Source organism: Chaetodon trifascialis, chromosome 10 (assembly GCF_039877785.1).
Source record: "Chaetodon trifascialis isolate fChaTrf1 chromosome 10, fChaTrf1.hap1, whole genome shotgun sequence".
In the NCBI taxonomy this organism is placed as follows: Eukaryota; Metazoa; Chordata; class Actinopteri; order Chaetodontiformes; family Chaetodontidae; genus Chaetodon; species Chaetodon trifascialis.
This window is the reverse complement of record NC_092065.1, coordinates 22,984,420-23,011,808: the sequence shown is the minus strand read 5'-3', so window position 1 is coordinate 23,011,808 and position 27,389 is coordinate 22,984,420. Positions and strand designations below refer to the sequence as shown.

The window sequence follows — 27,389 nt, the reverse complement described above, 5'->3', positions numbered from 1 at the left end:
AGGAGATGTACAGACAAACAATCTTAATAGAGAGACTGTGATACTAAATAGATTATATATCCGTTGAAAGTGTAACTGGCACTTTAAAACTCCAGTAACTGTGCAGAGATATGTATGAGCGCATGAGAGAAAGATGTGAAATAGCAGGGCAGCGGATATCGCTCTGAACCAATCACGACAGAGGCCTCGAATACAGACGGGGCTGGCAGCCAATCGGAGGAGACATTTCTGTACAGTGGGCTGGTCTTGCTGCCAGAGTTGGGATAATGTTATACACAGCTGTTTTTTGCAGTGTTTTCTCTGGATTTCGAGACTCATGGCAGAATGCAGGAAGGGTACCTTTATATTTTGCATTCATGGACACCGAGCGAGACCTCTAGTATCTGTGAGGGTTTATTTTTCCACAGCGGCGTCCGATGAGGTAATGTCTCGGAAATGTTATAATGGTATTTCCAGTGGCAGCAACCACGGGCCACACTAGTTTTGCTCTTAAACTTCAGCCCCAGCACAGTCTGGCTACCGGTTCGGACTTTGTCGCTGGGCTTCAGCCGGCGGCTCCTCGCAGAAGTTGTTGAAAACCATGCGGACGGAGGAGCAGCTCTACAGGAAGGCTGTGCAGGACGGGACAGCGGGGCGGCTCGGATCAAAAAGTCTCTGTATGGTTGAACGTCTCCTTGAATGGGGTGGTGTGTTTTGATCCTCGCTGCCATTCTGCAAGAGCTGTGTCTGTCCCGTCTGGGGGCAACGGTCCGACCGGCGGGGAGGGACACAGCGGTGGGACTCCCGGCTGCCATGCTGCGTGCTGAGCACAGACAGACCACTGTGGTTTCACATGAGGCGACTTGGTGAGATTATGGTCGGGAAAGGCCTGCTGCTCCGCCAACAAAGGAAACGACTGTTGTTTCTTTCATCTTGCTGCTGTGGCCGCTAACACAGATAGTGTGAAGTTACAGACAGCGTCAGTCACTGACTTCAGCTCAACTTCACTAATTAGCCGTGATTTTATGGCCACTGGAGAGTAGAGCTGCTCACGCGCGCCTGCGCAATTACGCACGCATACAAAGACGCGCTCCCCTTGTTGTGAAGTTTCCTCTGAGGTGAAAGTCTGACATTTTAGTTCAGTTACTGTCCAAAACAGCTACTTAAACTTATCGTATAAACAATAACAGTTCAAGTTCAGTTTGAGTGGATGTGTCAAGATGGTGGAGAGCCGGAGCTGTGTCCAAAGGGAGGGGGTGTACCGCTGGTTCTCCTCCCTCACCTCAGCACAGAGAGCCGAGTTCCTGTGCGGCCTTCTGGACCTCTGCGTCCCCATCGAGCTGCGCTTCCTCGGCTCCTGCCTGGAGGACTTGGCCCGCAAGGACTACCACTCCCTCCGGGATGCGGAGATCAAGGCCAACAACCCCGCCGACCTGTCGGGCCTCACCAACATCACAGACGAGGTGGTGCGCAGCAAACTGCTGGTGTCCCTCGCCCTGCTCGGCTCGGACAACAGGGAGGCGGCAGGGGTCCTGTACCGGACCCTGACGCACATCGACACGGTGATCAATAACTACGGCCTGGCGCTGAACGACGGGAGGACCGAGGAGCAGTTCCTCTTACTGTTCACCATGGCCTCTCACCACCCGGCCTTCAGCTTCCACCAGAAGCAGGTGCTGAGGCAGCAGCTCGGCCAGATCCAGGACATCCTGCAGGTGAGAGGGATGCTCCAAGGACCCAGCTGACCTTCACAGGGTGACCAGGAGTGAGCAGCAGGGCCGCAGCTGCCGCATTCAGGCACACAGTACCATGATTTAACGCGCATTCTGACACAAAGCCACGTTTTTACAAGTGAAATGTGCTTGTGTGTGAAATACTTTTACTTGTACTAATTACATTCTCCAATAAACTCATGTTATCTATACTAGTAGAACAAAGGGAGGACAATACTGTCTGTTGACAGTGAGGCCAAGAAACTTTTGAAAAACCACATTCAGGAGTTATTTCTTACAAAGTCCGAGGCCACAGTACACGCCTCAGCAGCCTTACGTACTGTGATTTCTAATTTCTTCTTTCAAATGCCACTTTCTCAACATTTAGATGAGCGGACACAGTGATTGTTTTACATAAATGCCATTTAACTTGTCTTAAATCGTCTAAAGTCTAAGCCCACCTGTGTCAGGTGATAAAAGTTTAATGTAGTGAAGTGTGTGCTAATGCAGGTTCTCCATCAGAGGAAGTGAGAGCAGCTCCACTGCAGTCTTAGAAGTGTGAATGGTATAAAACGGAACAATAACAAGTCAAATTTCTACTCAGCGGCTGACTGAGAGCATGTGGTAAACCACTATCTGAGCAGAGAGCTACATGAAAGAGCTCGTGAGGCTGCTGAGACTGCACGGTGAACACGCTTCAGGCTGGTGCTCTGCGGTGAATTCACAACTCTCTGACAAGGTGCCTCCTTCAGAATAACAGGATCCCGTAAATCCAGAGCGCTGTAGGTTCTTAGCCCACCCATCAGGCCCGCAGGCCACAGGTGAGCTCTTCACCTGCTCAGAGGAAAGGAAAAGTCATCACAGCAGGTGAAATTCAAACTAATTTCAGGCTTTTCCAAGACCTGCTGGAGGCCATATGTTACAGATAAGTACAGCACACTGATGTTACCTGTACGCCAAAATTACAGGTGAGACACAGCCAATGACAGGCTGCCTCAGTCATGTGTTATTCAGTGGTGAACAAAGCAGAAGCTTGAAGGTGAAAGCTGACAACGAGCAGGAGTTTACGACGTTGACCACAGTTGAGGTTAGATCACAAAGATGTTCTTGTTTGTTGACTTAGCTAAAAGAATGATTGATGTCTTTTTTAAACCAATCACCTTTCATTTACTGATGAATCTTGATGGCCTCTCTGATTAATTGCATTTTTGGCATGACACCTGTCACCAGTCGTAGTTTGATGGCTCCCACAGCTGCAGCTTTTAATTTGTCATAAGGAAATATCAGCTGTGAAACAACCCAAACAAACAGGTTACATCCACGACATAATTCATGTCTAACATTTAACCCTTGTCTTGCATTTGTCTTGGAGACCCTGGGTCCCATTAAACAGATCAAAACATACCACTTTGATATTGTAGTGTGTATTTATATGATATTATAGTGTATTTGTTGAGCTCATTGAAAGCAAACAGCACATGCTGACCTAAGTGCTTTCGTCTATACTTTCCTCTTTCAGCTGAGGCATTTTCAGAAATGTTTTCTGGTGCTTTTGCTTGATCTTTGCTCTCTCTTCTAGTGATACAGCGCAGGCTACATCGTGTCATCATTTCACGTCTTTTAAGATTAAGTTGCAACCTTTGAAATCCATGCTCCTGTCACTCGTCACTACGCTGCACAAGACAGCAAAAGACCGTTTTGTCTCCTGTGATAAAAATGACTAGAGATAAGCAGAAAAGGGGATAACACAGCTGTTCCGGCTCACTCTGGCTGTGTTTCTGATTTTGCCGTCTTACTGCCCTCGTTGTAGGTGAGCAGTGGAGGAGGAGGAGGAGAGGCTCAAGCAGGCGGCCCCGGCGGGGATCGAGCCGCCGTCTGTTACGCTCAGCCGCACCACCACTATCATCATCAGACCGTGTCCCTGCCTCTGGCCCCGTTGTCTCCAGCTGCCTGCTCCCTGCCTGATGCCAGCGCTGCCTACCTGCCTCTGTCTGCCTGCCAGCCCTGCCACACACACTGCACCTGCTGGCACAAGGTAGGCCGCCACGCAGCCACACTTCAGCGGGCTGCGTTAGTGTTCATGCGCCTTTAACAAGAGAATTCTTCCAGAAATAACACATATTTGAATTTATATGTCATCTGTGCTTCTGGTAGTTTTATTCTATGTTATCAATATTATCTTGCGTTGGTTAACTGGCTAAAAGTTACATCTCAGGTCTCTTATTTGGCATTTCCTCGCTCCTCGATCGTCACTTGAAATGAAAGTCGTGTCAGAGCTCTTATTTCTGCTCTGAGGAATGAGGAGGGATCTCTGAGGAGCCATGAGGGAGGATACAGGAGAGCAGCTTTCATAGAAGTCTTTTACCAGCTGACACGTCCCCTTCTCAGTTATTGGCTGCACGATGCTGCTGATCAGACTGATCTGATACGACATGCAGTTTAATACCAGAGTGAAGGCAGAGATGCGTCACGCCCACATTTTATATTTCATTTGTTTTCTGATTCACCATCTAATTATGAATCTGTTGTAAGTCTGAACGACAAAAGGACCACAAACAGCTTTCTTCATTTACGAGAAAGATTTTCATTTTCGTGATCTGTTATTTCCCCCCTTAACTTTTGTGGAAGTCAGGGAGATGAGGAGAGTCTTTCAGTCAGTCGGAGAAGGAAACTCTGCCGCTCTGGTTCAGATAACTGTGTGCCTTTACTTGCATTAGCAGAGTGCAAACGTGTGCAGACACAAATTCATCAAAAGTCGCCGCAGCTGTTAAAGCCGACTGACAGCTGATCCAGCTGTGATCAGCTGCTGCTCATCAGAAACAGACGACGCTTCAGAGGAAAAGAAGGCTCATTTCTTTAAAGGCATATTTCCTCCTTTCTTCTCTCCTCGCATGGTTTCCTTGTGTCCCTCCGCAAGGAGAAAACACACGTGAGGAAAACATGGATGCGATTTAAGAGACTTGAGATGCCTTCAGTTAACTTTCAGTGCGGACAAAAGTGTAGTCTCCATGTGTTTGTATTCCTCATCCATTGTTTAATACTGTAATTAATTCTTCTTCTAAATGTGTAACAGACAGGGCGAAACAGCTCAGTTTGCTCTGGTTTGCTCTTTCATACATAAAACAGACACTATATACATGAATCCTCGCCCGCTGTGAGCTATATTTGTGTGTATGAACAGGTGTATGAAAGGTGCCAAACGGAGTCATTGGGGGTTGTGTGCAGTGGTCGCAGGCCGACCCCGTCATGCGATAAATGCTCTGAAATGTGAAGAAAAGTCCTCCTCCTGTAAAACAAATGCCATTCTCTAACAACACAATCAGTGGTCAACCATAAATGTCCAAATATTGATGAGAAAAGAGGACAGGAAGAAAAAGACTGGAGTTGTTTACAACCAAATGCGGTCCCTTTGCCTGGCCGTGTTGTCAGGAAAGGTGGAGATCATAGGGAGAGGGAGAGGGGGGGGATTTCCCAGTGATGCAGAGGACTGAGTGCTTCATTAACCCTCTGTTACAGTCACATGTGGGATCGTCCTGCAGAGCGCTGAAGACGGGTTATTTAGACACCAATCAGGAGAAATGTGGAGGAAGAAACTGAGGCTCTATCAATGCAAGCAGTATAAAGAGAGCTGTGAAAAGAAAGTTAAAGAGGCAAGACGCTGGGTGTTTCGTTCCTCTCTTTCACAGAGACGTAAACACACACTCCTAAGCTCACACAGAAGCAGGCAGGCACACTGTTCAAACATGTGTGAGCAGTGAAGGGAAAGTACCCAGCTCAGAGAGGAGCGTTTGTATTTAGTGTTTTGTTGCCCTTGGCTCCTGCTTAGTGCAGGTCAGCACATTTCTCTATGCTGAAATCAACCCTCTGTGGTGTGTGTGTGTGTGTGTGTGTGTGTGTGTGTGTGTGTGTGTGTGTGTGTGTGTGTGTGTGTGTGTGTGTGTGTGTGTGTGTGAGAGAGAGTGTGTGCATGTGTGTGTGTGTCTCCAGTGAATCCCCAGGAAGTTATAAATGCTCTCGCTCTCTGTCTCTCTCGCTCGCTCTCTCTCCTTCCCTCAGCGCTCTAAAGGCAACAACAGGGTTTCACTGTAAACCGGAGCGGTTGTGTTCATTATCTGGTAGAGAAGCTTTTAGCCGGGCCTGCTGTCATCTGCTGTAGATGTATATGTATATATGTATGTATATTTGACACAATAGCTTTCACTTTCAAGACCGTAACAGTGTGTATCTCTACTGTAGCAGGGTTAACATTCGCTACAGCGCCAGTAAGCTGGAGGGAGTGTAACAGAAGTAAGTAGTCTAGCAGGAGCCATGGTTGAATTTCCACATAATCAGCGGCGAAAAAAGTACAGTACAGTGATCAGACGTCCCGGTTCGTCCGGGATTGTCCTGGTTTCAAGCTGGGAGTTCAAGTACTCTCATATATTTGCAAAACACTAAAATATTCCAGCTTTCAAAATTCACTAATGTATTGTTCTGTCCCAGTCATTGTTACCTAACCCAATATAAACAACGGTGATTCGTCTGTACATGTGTCAGTCAGTCAATACCAAGGCTGTTGCTAGCCAATGAATCAAAGGCAAGCTGGCGACTCTTTCTGATAGGACCTGTCAGTATGTTAGCTGACAAGCTGAAGACAATGAAGGTCTTTTCTAAACATCTCCGGGAGGATTAGTCCTTCCTGCGTTGAATACCCGCCAATGAAATTGCCGTGTTCATGGCGTCCGTTGTGTTCAAAGCCTGTGGTGCGTGCATAACATATACAGGTCATGTAAGTGCTGTCAGTGTTTGGTACACTGGTCTGGGGGCTTGAAAATATGGGAAACTAGAAAAAAATACGTAGAACTTTTACGCAAAGCCGCACCAGTCAATGTTTTGAGTGCAGTTCCTCTCAGTGATGGAGTGTTTCAGCGTGCTTTAGCTCACTGTTTTGGCTGTATGTCTGCAACTTTACTGTTTTGGTTCACTCTCTCAGCTCTCATCAGCACCATTTCCAGATACAGATGTGGATCAGACCACAAACGGGAAACATTTCATTCTTGTTTTACTTTTGTGAAAACAAATCGAATATTTGTTGTAAATGTAGTGCAACCATAAAGATAAACAGAGAGGAGTCACAGAGTCCGTGTAACCGATTGTCAGTTATTCAGTTAAAGCTATTTAAAATTTGCTAACATAAGCTAACATTAGCCACCATAATCCACAGGTCATACCAGACCAAGTAAGGCTGTAACAGCTAAAAGCACAGAGCAAGGCTGTGTTTTAATGCTCAAGATTTTACTTTTTATTTGTAAGAGGAAGGAACAATGTGTTGTTTCTTCTTTTAAAAGAGCGATTCCTTCAAAATCTGACCAGTATTGGAACGCTCCAGCTTGAAGTGGAGCTAACTTTGAACTACCTTATATACTGCTGTAAGACAAATATAGTGGAATTAAAAGTACAATATTTCCTTTTGAACTTAAGTTGAGTTCACGCACCTCAAAATGGTGTTTACTTAGTTACTTTCCACCACTGCACATAAGACAGACTTCAGTGCTGCAGCAGCCACTGCAGTCTGTTTGTCCTCCAGGATTTAAAGTCAACTTGCATGAGCTTGTTTTAACACGAAGCAGCTGGATGCCGAGTCACTCCAGAGGAAAAATAGTTGAATTAGATTTTCTCCAGCGGGATCTAGTGACAGAGGTGCTGTGGTATCAACGGCAGATCCAATACTCTGGCCTGTGCAAACCTGCATAATCACCCTATTATATGGGGGTGTTACGTATCTATTAAAAACAATTCCAGTGTCAGAATTAACGTCAAAGTTAAGCTGCATTTTATAGGGGGGGGAGGTGTGCTGTGTTTTATAGTTTTCAGTGTCTTTACTGCATGGTTGCTACTAGCAGTGTTCATATTCACATGCTGTCCAGATATCTGGCTCATATCTATATTTCATTTGAACGCTCCTTGTTTTTCTGTTTTCGTCCTTGTAATCTTTTCCACTGATTCATGTTGCTCCCACGAGTGCCGTTTTTACTTTACGTGCCTACAGTGAAACAGTCAGAGTCAGACTCTCTTTCCCTTCGCGAACAATCTGCAGACAGAGCAGAGAGTTGGCAGGTTGGATAAGTAACATGCGGATGTGGCAGTAGCACACTTAATTGTTTTCAGATCTACTGCCTCATGCTGTGCGTGTGTGTGATTGCAGGCAATAGCACGTTGGCTCTCCCCTCTGAAAAATAAAGCCGCACACTTCCAACTCGAAAGTAATCTCTTTATTTTTAGTTCTATAAATCAGCATTTTGAGGGGTTTTCCTGTTGGACTGTGCAACATGCAGCAATCCTAAAGCGGAAGAAGTAACCTTTTATTTAAACAAGGATAGACACAAAAAAACTGCATCTACCAAGTGGTTTTAAACGTTCTGTGTTTGAGTTTCCATGACAAACAGATGCTGTATGTATGGCTCAGAATGGCCCAGTTGTTTTGAATTTCCTGTTATGTTGGCATATCATACATATTATGTAATTGTAATGTAATATGTACCATATGAGCAGTCATTATCATGATAAATTGTTTATAGTGCTGGCCCTGTAGTTGAAGCAATATGTCATAATCTTGTGGGCTCTAGGGATATATAAAGTGTGCTGTTTGTCTTAAAGAGAGACAGTCGTGGTACAGACTGCCATGTGAATGTTTTGCTTAAAGTAAATTTTAAAACCTTCAATTTGTGAGCAATAGACTGGATAATGAAAATCTTTGGTAATTATGCAAACCTTTATTGTCCCCTCTTTTCCCTTCAACCTGATTTTTTGGCCACTAGAAGGCAGTACAACCAACTGTAAACACATCACTGACATAAAAAGTAAACTGTTACAAATAAGGTAAGTCAGTTTGTAGACATTTATTTGTTGTTGTCCAGTATGCCCTCTCTTTTAGCTCTGCTCCTGGTCTCCACCATCTCCTGAGAAAAATGTCAGGCTCTTAAGCTGCTAAATACTCTGTTACGCTGTTCACCCTGTCTGTCACTGTGTGTGTGGTGCTGGACAGGTTGCGTCCAGTGTAGAGCTGAAGTAATCGGACAATAATTGTTAATTAAAGTAATCATTTGTGGCAGTCCTAGTACGGTTTGAGTGGTGAGAAGGAACCAAAACAATGAGCTGAAGGGCGCTAAAACACTCTGTACAGCTGGCTTTATAACTTTTCACATTATACATAATCTTTTGATCTGTTGTTGATGTAGAAATATTGATTAATGGGCACATATCTTAAAGGAACAATCCATCCTCAAACCTACACTCGTTGTCTGTCTGCATTTTGTAGCGACGCGCGTCTGATTTGCAGTTTAATAATACTGATAACAGTTGGAATCAGTTGTTTCTTTGTGAGCTCCGTGTGACACCAGAAAATCTAAATATACACATTAGAAGCATTCAAGTGCTGCATGGCCTGCTGTCAGTCATCAGAAAATCATTTCCCTATGTGGCTCCAGATGACGGAGGATGACAACTGCCAGAGGAGTCCAGTCATTGAGATACAGAGCTCATTTTAAACTGAAAGTGAACTGAAGTGCAGGTGTGAAAGCACCCAAGCAAAGAAGTTATAAGACAGCACATCCAGCACAAACTAAACTACTAATCACAGGAAGATTGTTTTGATAACAGGAGTATCTTAAAGTGGAAATGCAATGGTTAGAAAATGATTATAATTTGCAGGATGAGCAAGTTCCGAGTTCCGACATCTTCTTCAGCGAAGCCCATCAGCCCCAGCTTCGATCAGAGCAGCAGTTCGTCCAGCAGTGAAAGCTGGCTCCAGGTCTAACTGTGTGTTTGGATGTCGACTCTTCCTCCCTACAGCTGCTCCTTGAGCGCGCTGCTATAAATAAGTGGACGAGCCTGGTTAAATATTGGTTTGCTTGGCTCTGCCAGATCTTTCTCCTCACTTTGTTTTAGCACTGCGCCAGCCCGGAGAGAGCGTTGCTTAGTGTTTGAGTTTGCTCAGACAGCACAGAGCCGAAGCGTCGCATTCATCTCCACGCTCACTGAATGTTGCCTTCTGTGTGCTTTTGTGCCCATTTTAGGCTGTTAAGGCAACTGGTGCAGAGGAGGGGGGAACTGTGTGGGACGTGTGCTCTCAAGGGAGCAGATGCAGAATTCACTAGCCTTTTTACAGTTGACCCGTCTGTCAGCACCGACAGACCACCTTGAGGTCACTGTGGTATTGGTACCGCACATGCTCCAGTGTGCAAACAAGCAGCACTTTGAGGCTGAGGAGTTAATGATGTCCTGTACTGTGTCTAGTTATCCCTGACCCTTGCCCTGTGGTTTTAACCTCTCTTTTGCTGAATGATCTCTCACCCCTGCGCTCCAGAGCCAGACCAGAGAGGCCGGCACGGTCTCAGGGCAGGCATCAGGGGTCACCATGGGACGACGAGACCAAACGCTCAGCCAAGAGCTCAGCCCTCCTCATCCAGACCTCCCCCCTCCTCCTCCTCCTCCTCCTCCTCCTCCTCCTCCCCCTCCCCCTCCTCCCCCTCCTCCTCCACCACCACCTCCTCATCAGCCTCCTCCTGTACCTGCTGCACAAGGCCAGGATGCAGCAGCAGCAGCAGCAGCAACCAAGAACCACCAAGGGAAAGCAGGAAAAGGTGAGCCACTGGGACAGTCATTGCACAAGATCTTGATTTTCTATTCATAAAACATGTCTTAATCTGTCTCACTTACTGTTCTGTGTGTGTGTGTTTGTGTATGTATGCATACATGTATGGCCTCATCCTCACCTTCCATCCGCACAAATCACCATGAAGTGTGTGCGTCACGCTGTACACTAACTTAAGCCCGGTGGAACAAGATGCAACATGCTGGCACATCTGAACACTAAAACTAAGTGCAAAGAATGCTGCTCTAAGGCGTAGATTTGTGTGTGTGTGTGTGTGTGTGTGTGTGTGTGTGTGTGTGTGTGTGTGTGTGTGTGTGTGTGTGTGTGTGTGTGTGTGTGTGTGTGTGTGTGTGTATGCACGCCTGTGCGTATTACTCATGTTGTGGGGACATAAATCTGTCTGCACCCACTATGTGGATACTCGCCTTCCTTGTTATGGGGACAAAAGGCAAGCCCCCATCATTTCAATCGTTAAATTTTAGGGTGAAGACTTGGGTTAGGGTTAGAGTTAGATTAAGTCCAGATGACTGTAAGTCAATGTCATGTCCTCTGAAGTGATAGAAACACGGCTGTGTCTGTGAATGTGTGAGCTGCAGTGTAGTATATCTCTTTGGATGCATGTGGTTTCAGGTTCAGGGTGACCTGTCAAGGCAATCATCACCAAACCTCCTGTCAGACAGTCCCCACTGTGATGAGGCTTTATGATCAGTCTCAATATTTTCTTCAGTTTTTCAGCATTTCTACATTCTGATATTAAATGAGAGTTATAAACAGTTGAATTTTTCCATTTAATCTGTCAGTTCTCCTCCTGTGCATCGGCCTGGCACGACAAAACCTCCCTGTGTGGATAGATAACAGAGAGAAGTTTTCTTTTGGTTTTGTTGTGGTTTCCTTCAGCCACTAAGGCCCGCATTAATACAAATCCCACCACATTAAGGTCTTAGAGCTAACGATGAGTATATTTACATCCAGGAGCGACTGAGTAACATTAGCATTTAATTGGAGACACGTTTCTGGCCGCCTGTCAAGCGCAAGTCCAAGTCCATTTATCCTGTCTTAGTCTTCACCGACTCCTGAGAAAAACACCTTTAGCTGCTAAATGCTGGACTCTTTTTTACCAGCTGTTTGCTAACTTTGTCTGCCTGCTGTTTGGTGCTGGGCAGAGTTTTTCACTGATTCCAGCTACCTGCTGCAGCCCAACACAAGGTTTATTAGAGTGAAACAAAACTGTTGCAGTTCACAAAAGCACAAAAGCAAAAACAGTGAGCTGAAAGATGGCAGAATGTTAAGTAGCACTAGAGGGACCTGCAGAGTTGGATGATAATTATTCAGGATTCAGGATTCCTTTATTGATCCCAGAGGGGAAATTGTTTTTGTAGCAGTGCTCCATACAAGATAGAATTATAGAATTAGAATGAAATTCAAAAAGAAAGAAAAGAAAAGAGAAAGAATTTTATATATTGAAGCAATATAAAAAAACAAAATATTTATACTAAGAATATATATATAACAAAATATACAACAATAAAACAAATATATATATATAATATAAATATAAATAATTATCTGTGGATGCATGAGAAAAACCCCTCTCACATTACACATCGTCATTCGATCCACTAGAATTTAAATATATTGATTTGGGAAATCTTAAATCCTCATACTAACGTGTCAGCAAACAAAAATTCAAAGCCCCTCCTCCTCCTCCTCCTCATCCTCCTCCTCCTCCTTGGCTCAACGCCAGCAGAAGCACCCTGCAGGTACAAACACTGCAAGCTACTATTGTAGTAGCGTTACATTTGTGATGGAGAAGCCGATACAATAATATGCTAACTAAGCTAACTGTTAGCACCTACCTGTCTAACAGAGAACAAAACAACTCCATATCACTCTTCATCCCCATCCTCTCCCTCAGCGCTCGCCAGACTGGCTCTCATTTTCGAACAAGCTTTGTCCACTTGGCGTCTCTCCTCGCTTTAATTGCATTTTTCTCCTGCGCCGTGTCCGCTGTTTTCACGGCTTCCTCTTGGATGTGCGCTGCTTACGGTCTGGCACCTCGCCGCTTAGAAAGTTCTGATCTCGCCCCCGCAGCCCAGAAACATCCTAAACACAGACGAATAAGAGATCTCTGCAGATAAACACACCACCACACACTTCTAGGAGCTCATAAGTCACGATGGAGAGGGAGCACTTTTCTATGCGTGAGCTTGTTCCAGGGTCCCTGATATTGCACATCATAACCCAAAGAGTAAAAATCATATCTTAAAATATTCAAAATGGACAGCAGCGACTCACAGCACACTCACACTGAGTTATTGGTTTTCGTAAGACAGTTTGATCAGCTCGGGTAGCTCCCACTGTCATTCATTTGAAATGAGCCAGTGTACAGTATGTGGTTTTAGGTGGGGCGAGCCTCTTCAGTCTGTTATTGTCTTGGCCCCCTGCCTCTGTCTGTAACACAATACTCAACTATCTCACTGCCTCGTGGTTGTGCCACATAGCTGTCACCAGCATAAACACGCGCACACACGCAGTACTCAGCGTGTTGAAACGCATAAAACACAAATGCAGAGCGGCGCACACACATTCTCACAGGCGCACACAATTAGGTTTATGTGCCAGGCCCTACCATTTTCCCTGTGTGTGTTTATAGTGTTTGCTACCTCAGGCCAGGCAGAATGAGCCACACCTCATGTTGGTTTTACAGTGTGTTTCTTAGCACACGCTTAATCCGTGGCTGTAAAGTCACACAGACAACATGAGGGATATGTATCCATATGGAGTGTTAGCATTATTAGCGTATAACTGAAACTTTTGTTCACATCATCAGCATGTCACACACACACACACACACACACACACACACACACACACACACACACACTCGAGGAGTTCATAAAGCTTGAGGATACGTCTGTGTGTGTGTGTGTGTGTGTGTGTGTGTGTGTGAGAGAGAGAGGGCAGCTCCTCTCTCTTTACTCCCTCATCCCCCTCTTTATTCGTCTCCTCCCTCACTCACGTCTTCCCCTCCCCTGCTGCTTGCCCCTGCACGCTTCATGTGGTTTCAGATAGAGCGTTTTGGAGTCTAATATGACTGAATTGATACCTGAAGGTCTTCTGCACACACACTCACACCCATTATTTAGCGTTTCCACCACTTCAGCTCACCTTGTACCTGATGGCACGGGTCAAATGGCAGTGGAGCAGCCCTAACCTGCCTCTGCACCTGAGGCCTGCATTCAGGATGTGTGTGCACATGTGAATGCAGACCGTCGTCAAGCATGTGTGAGTAAGACGTAGCATATTCAGGCAACTATGCATTTTTATCAAGTTTAACGCAAAAAAATGGAAATGGAAAGTCAAAATACATCATCTTTTGGAGGGATCATTTGTGTGTCAGGGGGAGAAATGTCATTGCAGAAACAGAACCAGGAGAACGAGGTTTTAGCACCAGAATTGAGGGCTGGACGATCACTCAGGTTAAGAGTCTTTAACGACATCACCAGTGTTTTAGGTTTGATGCAAATAGCTGCAGGCAGCTGGTGGGCAGGTTACAGGTTGGACCGGACAGATTTGTGGAGGTTGAATCCCAAGTGGGGAGCACAATCCTGAAGGAGCTGTACAGCAGCAGCTGTGGGGAGGGTTTGGCACTGCAGCAGGACAGAGTTTCTCTTATTGCCAAGAGTTTAGCCTCATCTAATGGACAAAAGTCCATTAAGTTCAGTCAGTTACTGCTGGACCATGAGTGTGCACAGCCGATTAGTTTGGTTCGTCTCGATCATAGATGAAACTAGAGGTGTAACAGAAAATAGAAAGATGTAAATGGTAGTTGAGGCTACTGAGAGAAAGCTGGGTTATAGTTTGAGAAATGCTCACATCAAGCTGTTGCATGACATGTATTTCAACGTGAGGGGAGATAAAAGTCAATGATCGGAAGAGGAGTGAGCAGTGTGGTTCAATTCATTTATCCTTGTAGATGTGATTTCATATTATGGTGTTGCTATATATTGTGATAAAATACATTTTCTGCGAAAAGGCCAGTCTGAAGTCGAGTATCAGGCCGTGGCTGCAGACAGTGGTCGTCTTTGGTGGCTGAGGCTGCTGCTCTCTACCTACAGGCTGCCTGCTTGTCTTTGACTTACAGCTTCTGCCTGGCCCTTGTGTTTTGGTGATTTTATTTTCCAGACGATACAGTCATGTATTCCTCCTCTCCCACCGCAGAGATGATTTTTTTCCTCCTTTTATTCTTGAAGGTGTTCATATTCAGTCCGTTGATAACTATAAAAACAAGCCATGTTGATTGCACTGCATGATGTAATGTATATTTGTTGTACTTGTTGTGATGTGATGATGTGCTTGGCGCTGCTGTTTGACCCCGTCTTGGGTCGGACTCACTCGTAAAAGAGGTTTTAATCTCAGTGTGACTGTCTAGTTAAATAATGGTCATTTTCTTTAGCTCATCCAGCAAAGCACACCATCGAAATTAGTGTAGAAATTCAAAGAGGGTTGAGTCAAGGGCAAATGGACTTGACTGTAGAAACTTGAAAAGGTTTCACTTCTCATCCATCTGGCTGGTGAGGAGCTCCAGGACTGCTGCTCACACAGTCAGCCACACTCTCAATGAGGTTAAATACCTGGGTCTCCAAACCAGCCAGTTAGAACTGAAGAAACCACTTTGATGAGATGCGAAAAGTTTCTATAAGCAAGTCCATTTACCTGTGATTCAGTCCACCTTCAATAACTATGGATGACTGAGAATCTTCACATTCAAACATCCAGCATTGCCATAAAGCAGTCCTGCTCTTTGATTTGAGGATGCTCACAAACCCACCAAACATTATGCACACACTGTACACTGCAGTCATTTTGAGTAGAGGCGAAGCATAAACAGTGCAGGCGACTGGACACTTCACGTCACAGTCGGTGAAGTTACAGCGACCGGACTGAGCTGCTTCACTCGTAGTTTCTGGTTTTGTCCTCTTGATTTATTGCTTAGGTAAGGCACCAAGTTTAAATTCCTCTGTGCCATTTAAACTAATCAACCGTGAATGATGTGTTCAAACAACTGTCTCAATCATGTGACATGTGCTTAATCTCCTGTGAAACCATCTGTGCTGCTTTCAGCGGTGATTGAGAGGGTGGTGCTGAGAGGAGTGACACACAAGTCTGAAGACACCAGTGAATACGTGTTTGAGGTGGGTCCAGTGTAAACACAGAAAACCACATGCCGTTGACTCCTGCTCATTTTCCTAAATTCCCTCTCTTCATCTCTTCACGTTTTTACCCCCTTCTCCCACCTGGTTTTCTGCTCCATCACCTCCACCTTCCCCTTCTCCTCATCCTTCCTCTTTTCCACTCCTCGCTGCAGGCCTGCTGGTCGGATGGTTCCGTGTCGTCGGTTGTCAGAACTCGGCAGGAGGTGACAGAGCTGCTGTCCCAGGTCAGGACCACCGCTGAAACACTCTTGGTATCGTCTGCGTGGAAGCGTGATGACACCATGCGCTTCATTTAATATGTGTTTGTCTTGATGTTGAACTTTTCTCCCCAAGCTGTCACAAGCATTTCCTGATGAAGAAGTGGAGAAATGCCTCCCTCAGTCCTTAGAGCTGGACCCCAGGTTAGTCCCACAGCAATTCCTGTTCAATATTGTCCTATCCTGGTGAGGTGTGCTCCAGCTTTAATTGAACTCTTTGAGGAAATAAGTTTGTCCACTTACCACAGATTAATTTAAATCCGGCACTGTTTACATCTATGTCTGCTTGCTTACAGTCTTTTTACTCACTGTGTTTTGTCGGTGCATGTCAACGTTTCTTGATGCTTGACTGCCTTCATGTAACCCAGTGCGGCATGAGGCGTGGCTGGAATGTGTGTTGCATCGCCACGCACTTGTGTGTGTACATGTGCATCCCGGTACACATGCACATTGCTCCATACACCACAGGTGGTCACAAACTTCTTAGCTTTCTTGTTATAAGCAGGTGATATTTGCAGAATAGCAAACCTACTGTACCTAGTAAACTCTGTCCTCTGGCGAGCAGCAGCTGTGCTTCAGTATCACTTAGCTTGCTTGTTCGTTGTCTGGCTCAAAAAGCAGAGACAAGGAATGAAGACGTGGAGTCTTTATTCTCATCCAACCTCTGAACATCTCAAATCCAGTTGACTTCATTTGGCTTCCCGCTGTCTGTCTGACCTCCTGTCTGTCTGTCCCCCTGCTGTCCTGTCTCTCTGCCTGCACCCAGGTGTCTGACAGCGCTGCCCTGCCATGTCCTCCAGCACCACAGCATCCAGCTGTTCTTCACCTCCACCAGGCCTCTCTCACCCAACTGTCCTGCCTCCCTCCCTCCATTGCCCCCCTCCCTTCCCACTGCTCCTGTAGCCCCCACCTGCCCCATCACCTCCAGCTCTAGTAAGTCTTTATTTTGCTTTGTTATTGATCAATGTCCTTTCATGAGTTTGGATTTTTATTTGTTTCTTGTTAAAAGATTGTCAAGAAATATGAAATTATGCATTGCACAAATGATCAGATGGGATCAAACTGCACATATCATGAGTATGTGGCAGCAGAGTCTGTAAAACTAGTCTTTACAGGGGGCAGCAGGGGTATAAAAGAGGCGATCCTATTCTTAGATGCAGGCAGTGAACGTGCCAAGGGGGGACTATGCATGATAAAAGATATCATGTCAGGGTTTTGGCGCTGGAGGTGAGAGAAAGAGGCAAGTGAAGAAAGAGGTAATGGAAAGGACAAGGCCATGAGTGTCGGGCTTGGTTGGTAGTAGAAGAGGTGAGACTGCAGGCAGGATTTTCAGTTTGTGTTCTGGAGGTGTTGGAGGGAGCAGACGAGGTCTATTTTAGTCTGGTGTGGGAATTCAGGGTGGCATGTTTGTGTTGGGAAGCATAGAGAGTGGTGACCTCATGTTGTGTGTGTGTGTGTTGTGGATTTTCTGAGTGTGACTTCATCTCAAAGAGTATTTATAGCCGTGTGTGTTTGTGCTTTTTGTATGTGTTTCTGTGTTGGTGTGTGTTTGTGTGTGTGTATGTGCGAGACTCACAGGAGACCCCAGGGAACCAGGCTAATATGAATGTGTCTGACTCTGCTCTGATTTGCCTCCACAAACACACACAGCTCTGCCCTCCAACACACTACACCACCGTCCATTCTTCATAAGCTTAATATTAGGCTGTAGCATCACATTTATTGCGCCGAACACATGGCTCACTGCACGCGTTCCTCTTGGTCATGGGTTTATTTCAATAAAAACAGCAGACTTTGCTTTCAGACAAGAACAGAATGTTGCCTGGCCTTGTTCGCAAGTTCTTAGTAAGTCATCATATTGATAAACATTAGTGCTGTCAAAAATATTGCGTTATTAACGCGTTATTTTTTTATCGCAAGATTAACGCTCTTTGTGACCTAGTGAACTTGTAGTTTTTTATAAGCTGTGGCCACTGCTAGTAACGTAGGAAAAACTACAGGATCCGATTGTAAACCGGAAACAAAACAATAGACACGCCGCACGCACGTTTTGGTCTTGTCTGCTTGCTAGCTGTAAAAGAGTAGGCTACCGGTTTGTGTGGATGTCAAGCGCCCAGAATGGATGCGAACAAGATTCTGAATGGAAAATTTAGTTTCAAAAAGTTGCCAGATGGGTCGACTGACAAGACTTAAGTTATCTGTGTGTATTGTCGGTGTGAACTGAATTATCACCGCAGCACATCCAGTCTGAAATACCACTTGATGGCCAAACACACGGCGAATGTGAATTCTCCGCCGCCTCCTTGTCAAAACCAGGCGACAGTGGACGGCTTTCGACAGAGGCATATGGATGCTGTTATGTTCAGAGGAAACGTAAGAAAGAAAAGTTTAAGCCATTAACTGCACTATAGCCTGAGTCCTAGTTTACAATGATGTGCACTTTGTAACTTTATCTTGTATCACCCTGTTTTGATCCCTTAGAAAGGGTTGTTGAAGGGGCTTTTTTGTAACCAAGTATTTCTTTTTTTGTCACCTGTTTATTGACAGTGTTAAATTGTGTGAGATTTGATTCATTCAAATGTGAATGACTGCTCAAAGAGAGAATGTTAGTGTGAAATATAACACTACACGTTGTTGTTTTCAGTAAAAAACATTTGCACAGAGCAAGCTGATCCACTTTTCCATGTTAATAACAGCATTAAAATGATAATTCAAGGGACATTTAGAATAGCTAAAAATGTGCGATTAATTTGCAATTAATCGCGAGTTAACTACGACATTCATGAGATTAATCGCGATTAAATATTTTAATGGATTGACAGCACTAATAAACATTCAAAGACTGTACTTATGGCTGATTCATTCAAGTCTTCGTCATGCAGAAACCACCATGACATTTCAAATTCCTGTAGCACTTTGCGCTATCGTAAATTATAAAAGATAAAAAACTATGTATGCTATGGTTTTGACCTGGCAGGCCTTTATCAGGCCAGAGATAATAATATAATAAGACTGATTATGCCTAGTGCACTACTGTAAATACTACAGATACAGATAAGACAAGATAACATTATTCCATCATATCTGTCCTCACGGAGATACAAAATGTGAAACACCAATCACACACTCCTCAGAGCGCGGACATGTTACGTTTCAATGTGAATCACTAAGCGTGCAAATCACCGTCAATGTAACAGATGTCATATCTGTAACAGCATTCACTGCATCCATGCGGGACATCTGTTCATGTGGCTGGTCGCCATAAACCTTCCACCCCCACATGGAAAAGAATTCCTCTGTTGGGTTGAGGAACGGAGAGGAAGGTGGAAGGAAAAGTGACACCGTCCTGGGGAGGGCTGTAAACTACTCTGTGACTGGAAGAGGTGGTGAAACGCCACATCGTCCCATATAATTACCAAATGTTCTGCGTTCTTCCTCACCTGGAACGAGTCTTTCATAGAAGTCATCAAGCAGTGAAATCACGTCCTTAGATGTAGCAGAATGTAGTAAATTCCAGTCTTATTTGCAGTAACTGTGTGTCATGTTGGGTTTGGAGGTAAAGAAAATAGAGTGTAAATACACAGAGTTTGGCTGGTGGTTGAGTTTGATGGAGAAAATAGTTGATCAGTGAAATTTTGTTTGCTCAGTGAGATTTTTGCTTTCACTCCGTCTCTCAGATCTTGGCTGTACGCTTCAGTACAAAGGAACCAACCGGTAAGATTTTCTCCTGTCTTTGTCTTCCATCCTTCATCATCGTCATCATTTGTGCCCCCTCAGACTGTCTCTCCTTTCTCAGGGCGGTGTACAGAGTGGCCAGCGTCCAGCCCGTTGTCAGCGCCCACAGCTCTGTCTTGACTCGCCCTTCTCCTCACCTCTCCTCCCTCCCTCCTCCTCTTGCTCCCTCCATTCCTCCTCCCCAGCACTCGCCCAAGCTGTCCTCGCTCCCTCCCCCCGTGCCAGCCCTGCCCACTCAGTGCTCCATGGCTGTCGGAGGCGATCCCTCCTCCCAGCCGCATCCCCAGCACAGCCAGTCGCACTCGTACTCTCAGCCCCAGCACTCCCAGCACCACCTTCATCCACAGACCAGCAGTCAGTCCAGCACACAGCCTCAGTCCCTGCACCTGTCCCATTCCCAGCCAACGTCCCACTCACATTCCCAGTCCCCCTCCTACCCGCAGTCCCATGCCCAATCCCGATCCCATTCACAGGCACCATGCCAGTCTCAGTCCAACACTCCAGAGCAGAACGGCATCCTGGACTGGCTCCGCAGGCTTCGGCTCCACAAGTATTACCCCGTCTTCAAGCAGCTCACCATGGAGGAGGTGGGTTAGCTTTGGATTCTGTCCTGTAGTTTGTTTATTTACGCGTTATTTATTCATGCAGTTTAAAAAGAACAGGCACTTTAAAGTTAAAGTCGCAGAGGAGAGGGAGAGACGCTGCTGCCAGAAGAGCCGCTGACTCTTCTCTGTCCTCTTTTTGTGTTGTTATCAGTTACAGGTTTGCATTTCTCTGTGTGGGAAAATAGATGTGTGGTGTGAGAAGTGAGTCTCACCAGCAGAGAGTTGGCAGCCCTGTGGGACTAATAACTAAAACTTCTTGGTCAATAAAAGAAACAGAGGAAAATTGGTTTAATTACTGAAGTATATTCATCATTATGGATTTCTGTTTGCTCTGATGTAGCCTAATAAAATAACTAACTACTAATAACTAATAACTTATTTTGTAAGAAAGTGAAAATATATATATATATATCTCTGTCTTCCAGGAAACAACAAGCACGCTCAGTAACTACCAAAATCAGTATTTTTTAAATCGGTATTATTTTTAAGTGGTGGTCATGAGTAAGCCGTTCTTTTCCTGTACGTGTTTATTAGTTTGACATCTGTTTCTCTGTGTTACCTACAGTTTTTAGCACTGACAGAGGAAGACCTGAACAAGTACGACCTGACCCAAGGAGCGAAGAAGAAACTCAAGACTCAGCTAGAGCTGCAAAAGTCAGTAGAGTAAGCTGCAGATGTCACAATGCAAAGGCTGATGTGCTAATGGTTTTTCAGAACAGGAATGTTAAACTTAATGCCGCTTTCCTGTCTGTGCGCTAAGTATGAAGATTGAGGAGGAGGTAATTAGCTTAGCTTTGCATAAAACTGGTATGGGGGAAACAGCAAGCTTGGCTCTGTCTAGGTCAGAGATGTGTCTACCAGGACAGCGTTCTCATTGAGCTGAATCTAACCTGCTTGAAATGAAAGCTTGAATTAGTTTCTCTAAGTCCTGACAGCACATAAATTCTCTGATCCTAGCAAAGGTTTCAATGCGGTAGAAGGCAGACTTTGTTATAGAAAGTCATGGAGTTGATGTGACTGTTCAAGATTAAATCTGAGGTCAAGATTGGACCAAGATTTCTGACTTGGTTGTTAGGTTTTCAGAGACAGAGAGTCGAGAGGAGGGCTAATGTTCACTCAGTTATCTTAGTTTGTCTGCATTTCGCTGTCTTTGCTTGGTGGCTGAGCAAAGTAAATTTGGGTTTCGTCTGCGTAGTTATGATACATTATTGTTTTATATAATGTAGCCTAAAGGAAGCATGTCAACGTTAAATAAAGGAAGACCAAGGACTGAGTCATGGAACCCCCACACATCGTGTTGCCCCCTCAGATGCATAATTACCCTTTGAGACAGAACAGTTCTGAATATCTGACATGAACCACTTTAACTCTGTGCCTGAGGAGAGCCCAACCCAGTTTGTCCAGTCTGTTTAGTGGTGTTGTATGGTCTACAGAAGCACCACCGAGATCTAAAAGACTCCAGTACAGGAATTGTTGGTTTCTTTGTAGATAAAAGAGCTTGGTCTGTACCAGCTCTATATGGAAAGTGTCCTGAGACAACTTCTGTTGTGATTTGGCGCTATACAAATAAAATTGAATTGAATTGAATTGAAAATTATCTGAAAGTGAGGCACTGCCTCTGTCCAATCAGAATACAGTATTCCCTATGATCATGGTCTAATTGAAATGTAAATAAGAGCCTGTCCATCATGGATAAACCCCACTGTTAGCCACTGTTAGTGGAACAAACAATGAATAAGAAGAGTTCAGCTGTTGCTGACAGCTGAATGGACCCTTGATGACTACAAAGTTCAAAACAAAGCACACTTACCAGATCTCTGCCAGATGTTGCTGAGGACAAACTGAAGCAGCTTTTCATCTCTTGCGGCTCCTACTGGCTCCTTAAGAGGAACGAGGAGCCCGTAGTCAGGCTGTAAAACAGAGCCGTCAATAAAAAAGCATTATGAGTCATAAATGTGGATAAGAAATATTAGGCTGATCGGTCCAGTAGTTTCCCTAATATGAAAACTCCACAGAGACCAAACTGTTGTGGGGTTTGACCTGGAAGTGAAGTGTCATCCTTTCTGACTGACATCTATGTGTCCTTTTGAGCCATGAGAGGCTCAGCGTGTATTCCTCTCACATGCTGACCATCTGCCAGAACATCTGGAGAAAATCACAAGAGCAGATTTTGAACTGAGGGTGAACAAAATCAGTCTGAAATCGCTCAGGGAAAATCTGTGCTCGCAAATCTGTCCGCTAATCTTGACACGAAATTCCCAAATGCTGAATTCAGCATCGCTGATGCACTGGCAGGTGATGCTGTTAGTCTACATACAGAGTATGTGTTGTCATGTATGTTGCACCATTAGAGCATGCTTATCATCTCATCTGTAAAAAGTAGAATGATTGAAGTGCAATTCCCAGTGCAGATCTTTGTGGCAGTGCATGGTGAAGTTAACAGATGCTTTGTTCTATTAATGATTAACAGACAGACTGATCAGCTGCTGATTTCCACAGTAAATATTCAGCAGCACTGGTCCACGCAGTGTCAATGGTTAACTGGCTGAAGGGGGACCACAGAGATAAGATGTACTTATGTGGAGATAACCAACAGGAACACATGCAAAAACACAAAAACGTGGAAGTGAAAACAAATGCCTCTACAAACGACTCTCTTACTTACACAAACACATCCACTCACACGCACACACACCTGCACTGGTGGGTTTCTCACATGTGAGCTGCACTCATTATCTGTGATAATGGTGTTTCCATCCCCAGTATCAACAGGTTCCCATTAGGCAGCATGTGTGTTTGTGTGTGAGCATGCTTAAACAAGACACAGGAAATGCAAAGTTCCCGCAGCGGTGCCCAGGCAACAGATCTGCAGATGTTTGGGGAAGAGCAGTTGGGATGCTGAGGAACATGTTGGTTGGGAAATGTCTCCCCCTGGTGGTGATAGGAGAACAAAGGCTGCCTTACAACTTTTCTCAACAGCTGGACAGGCTTTAACTTAATGCATGTGTCATGTTCACAAAACAGGATGAACCACAGCATACATCAAGCTGTGTGTGTCCCCAGCAGAGAGATGAAGATGGAGAAGCGGTCCTGCGGCGGCATTGCCAGGGTGACGCCTTCCAGTCACATGGGACCCTCGGCACATCCCGCCTCCACTGCAGGTAACACAGCTGGTTCGTCTCATTTGACTTCATTTGCAAGTTTACAATGTTTAGATGTGAAAAATGTTTGCTGCCAGTGGCCCAAAATCAGTTGACTTGATGTTCGTCTGAAAGTAACTTAGAATCAAACTGCGGCAGTCCAAAAACAGCCCAAGATGTGGTGTATTGAAATGTATTCAGGAGAGCTGCGAGTGGAGGTGGACGCTGCGTCGCACCATCACCCCGTCTCAACAGACAGCAGCTCGTCCTCGGGCTACTCCAGCTCTTCCTGCTCCCCCCGAACACCACTCTGCTGTGACAGCACCTTCGACAGGACCAGAGACATTCACAGGCGTAAGTTTTGAATCGTCACGGAGTGTTAATCCTGAAAAAGCAGCTCTGATAGTGAGATTTATTCGCCTTTTGCTTTAATAATCAAGTCTTAATCAGCCCAATTCCTATTCATGCACAAAATAATGAGAATAAATTGTGACATTAGCATGGGCTGAGCAGAAAGCTCCTGCTTCCCCTGAGCTTAAAACACACATGCGGATGTTGGACCCAAGCAACTTCCTCTGTATTACTGTGGAAACAAAGAAAGATTTTGATGATATCAATTCAGAAACAGGTAACATTGTAAAAAGTGACTGAATGCGTTGTGTTGAAATTTAAACAACACCAAATTTATGTCTCTGAAACCTCTGTGTCACTGCCTGGGAAACTACCAGTGTTCCCCCATATTCACCTGCAGCCGGTAAAATTAAAGTCCTCTTCCCTCATGTTACTCTGAGGTGGGATTAACCCCTCCACGACACGCTAACGTGCTGATGGACTCTTCCTGAGTTTTTATCTGACCCAGAGAATATTCAGCTAAAACTGTGAGGCTGTTTTTGTCCTCATTGTTCTGGAAGTGATGTAATGTGGCCCCGCTGTGTTTCACGTGGAGTGAGCACTGCACCGGACTCTGCTTTAAAAATAGCCCTTTAAATGCTGCATTGCTTGTCAGCAACTGATGAATTAGGAGGCAGTTTGGCCTTTTGTGCTCCGATTAATTTGGAATACAGTGAACACACCGGCCATAATTTTGCTTTAATGAAAACTCAACTCCTGGCATTTGCTCCCAGTGCTCTTCATCACCGTTTTGGAAGAAGGAAATAATGGGAGTAACAGGCGCACCAGCTTTAAAAGTGATGTATTTTCTTTGTAGATCAGTGGAGTGTGGTGGATCTAATTTATGCTGATGTGAAGAGTGGCTCATTTCAAAAAGTGACATACATATTTAAAGAAAACACTGCACATCTATCACATTATAATATATGTATACATGGACACATTAAGATGCCACCAACTGTGTCTATAAGTTGTATCCTTTAATATGTTTGATTTCTGCCTTCCTCTCTCTGGTATTCAGTCACACATTAAAGTGAGCTTTCAACACACCGGTGTGTGTTTGTGTCACAGGTGTGCCGGGTCCAGACGCAGCAGGAGGGGGTCCCGAGAAGGACCGCTCCTGCCTCTTCATCCTGAACTCCAGCTGCCCCACAGGCTCCAGTCGCCCCACAGCCCAGGTCCTACCTGTCCAGACTGATCCAGCTCCTCCTCTCCCTCCATCCTGCTCCTTTGGCCTCCCGCAGCCTCCCTACCACCCACAGGCCAGTTACCCCCAGACCCTGCTCTCCCCAGTCTCAAACCCGGCACGCATCCTGGCCTCCCCGCGTAAGCCCAGGCCCCCTCCACTGTGCACGGAGGACCGGACTAAGCCGCTGGGCTCGGGCCTGCCTACAGCTGGTCCCGGCTTCAGCACGGGGCTCAATGTGGGGATGGGGGTGAGGCTGGAGAACCTGTTCCCCGGCCTGAACATGGACGGCTCATCCACGCTCCAGGACTCTGTGGTTTGCCGCAGCCTGGCGGGAGGTGCTGTGGGTCTGATGGTGGAAACCAGTTCTGCTATGACCTCCACCTCCAACAGCCTCCACCACGTCTCCCACCCTCCCCTGCACTTCCACCTCTCCTCCTCTTCATCCCCCTCTCCATCTGGATACTACTCCTGCCCACCTACTTCTTCTTCGTCCTCCTTCTCCTCTGCCTCCTCTTCCTCCTGTCCCTCCACAAAGTCTGCCTCCCAGTCTGGCAGCTCCAGTAGTGGTGGTGGCTTTGTTCCCATGGCAACTGGAAGCAGTGTTCCTGTGGCTGCGGTGCCTGGCAACACTTACTACCCGCCCCAGCCTACCTCTAGCCCCTCCCCGTCGCCCTCCTCTGCATCTTCATTGGATCAAAGTTCAGGTCACACCCCTTCCGTGTGTGTTTGCAGTTCCTGCGGTTGTCGGGGAAACTGCGGCGCATACGGGGCGTTGCCTGGATACGCGGCAGCGGGCTACCTGCAGCCATTGTCGGCCGGCCCGTCCCTCTTCACACTGGGTCCTCTGCTCCATCTCAGCCCCCTGATCGCCTCGTCCAGCACCGCCGGCACTGGAGCCTTCTCCTACCCAATGATGGTGCCACCGCCTCTCTACCGCCACAGCCTTGCACCACATGACCAGCAGCAGGGCTTCGCCTTCTACCAGCCCCATGGCATTGTGGGAGGTGGAGGTCAGAAACGGACAGCTGGGAGCCTGTCGTGTTATAACTGTGGTGCCAGTGGGCACAGAGCAGAGGAGTGCAAACAGCCGCCCATGGATTCAACACAGCAAGGTGAGCAAAAGGAGAGAACCAATGAGCTCCAGGTGTTTCCTGATAGACTTTTTCAGTCTTCCAGATTTAACATTAATCAATTCATATCCTGATAATTTGCGTTTCAAAAATGGACTAAGACTAAAAAGAGCAATAAATGAAATCTGAGTTTGCAAAACAAATTTTTCCTCTTTATTATTTACCCTAATACTTAAGAATATATAATTCAATGATATGATAAATTGATAATTAAACATGACACAGAATCTAGCATGTCAAAGATGGTGATCTATCTCATGGAGGTTTGACTGCAACAGAATGTGCTATAATTTATGTAATTATAAAAAAAAGCACGTGATCAATAAATATCATAGCCACCGATGTTTTGACTGCAGCCATCTATGAAATGAAAGATCATTATTGTGATTTTAGTAGACGTTGAGATTATCTCTTATGTAAAAAAAACTATATTTACATGAATGCTGGACATCTTTTTCACTGTATACACATTTTTACAAATAATCAGCGTTTTTTTTTTTGGCACAACACTGATTTCACACCCATAGCTCTATTGTTAATAATGTGTCTTGTAATTGTGGCACGGAACGTGGTTCAACCTGTAAATTATCCATAAATAAACAAGCAATAGATTAAAAAACTAACTGAATAAACAGTAGTCATGTTTTAATCAAGCAAACAGGACCTTCTACTGTGTGTCTTTGTATTATTCTGGCATTTCAAAGCTTCAACACTGCAGCTGAATTTCTCTGCTGTGCTTCACAGGGACATTTCGGCTGAAGTACACTCCTCACTCTGACAGTAAGGACTCTGGGGACTAACGAGCAGAAACGCCAGTGGATCTGAACTGTCACACTCCCGACACAACTGTACCTCATGCTCCTGCTGAAGCCGGCAGGCAGCAGCCACAGAGTTTAAAAGGGACGAGCGGACGGATGGACGGACGGACGGACGGACGGACGGACGGATAGATGGACGGCCTCTGGGTACGACGAGTCTGTCCAAAGACTGTAGATGTGAAAGCACAGACCACCTGTGTCTTTTGTAGTTCTTTTGCAGCAGCTTACAGAGAGATAAGAGGAGAATGGAAGAGAAACAGATTGGCCAGAAGAGAAGTGGCTGTCACACTGTGTGTCATCAGATTAGCTTTCATCCCGCGTCAGTTCTCCGTAAAGACAAACTTAAGTCACGAGCAGAGCTGGAGATTTGTAAACTGCCTCGCATCCTTTCAGAGAACTCTCATCCTCATCCTCAGAAGAAACTCGACAAACAGACAATCGGTCGTGTTACTGATGGTGCAGTACGATCAGAGAGTCTGAAAATCTGCCACTCAGCTAAGTGACTGAGCATTCATTGTCTTCTAGATGCCATATACCAAAGGCCCTCCATAGGAACTCAGTTGAGTGCATTTCTACATGGTCTAAA

The 27,389-nt window shown here is 45.5% G+C and overlaps 1 protein-coding gene across 1 annotated transcript; it reads left to right on the top strand.

Annotated features, from left to right (window-relative positions):
• The first annotated feature begins 419 nt into the window (after positions 1-419).
• On the top strand, positions 420-26,905 carry zcchc14 (zinc finger, CCHC domain containing 14). The gene is made up of 14 exons (XM_070972416.1): positions 420-1,694; positions 3,502-3,726; positions 10,036-10,312; positions 15,448-15,518; positions 15,692-15,763; positions 15,873-15,940; positions 16,563-16,729; positions 19,474-19,510; positions 19,593-20,118; positions 20,702-20,790; positions 23,161-23,297; positions 23,478-23,630; positions 24,738-25,967; positions 26,730-26,905. The coding sequence occupies exons 1-14, from the start codon at positions 1,200-1,202 to the stop codon at positions 26,783-26,785; spliced, it is 3,603 nt and encodes a 1,200-aa protein (XP_070828517.1). The 5' UTR covers positions 420-1,199; the 3' UTR covers positions 26,786-26,905.
• Positions 26,906-27,389: the final 484 nt, after the last annotated feature.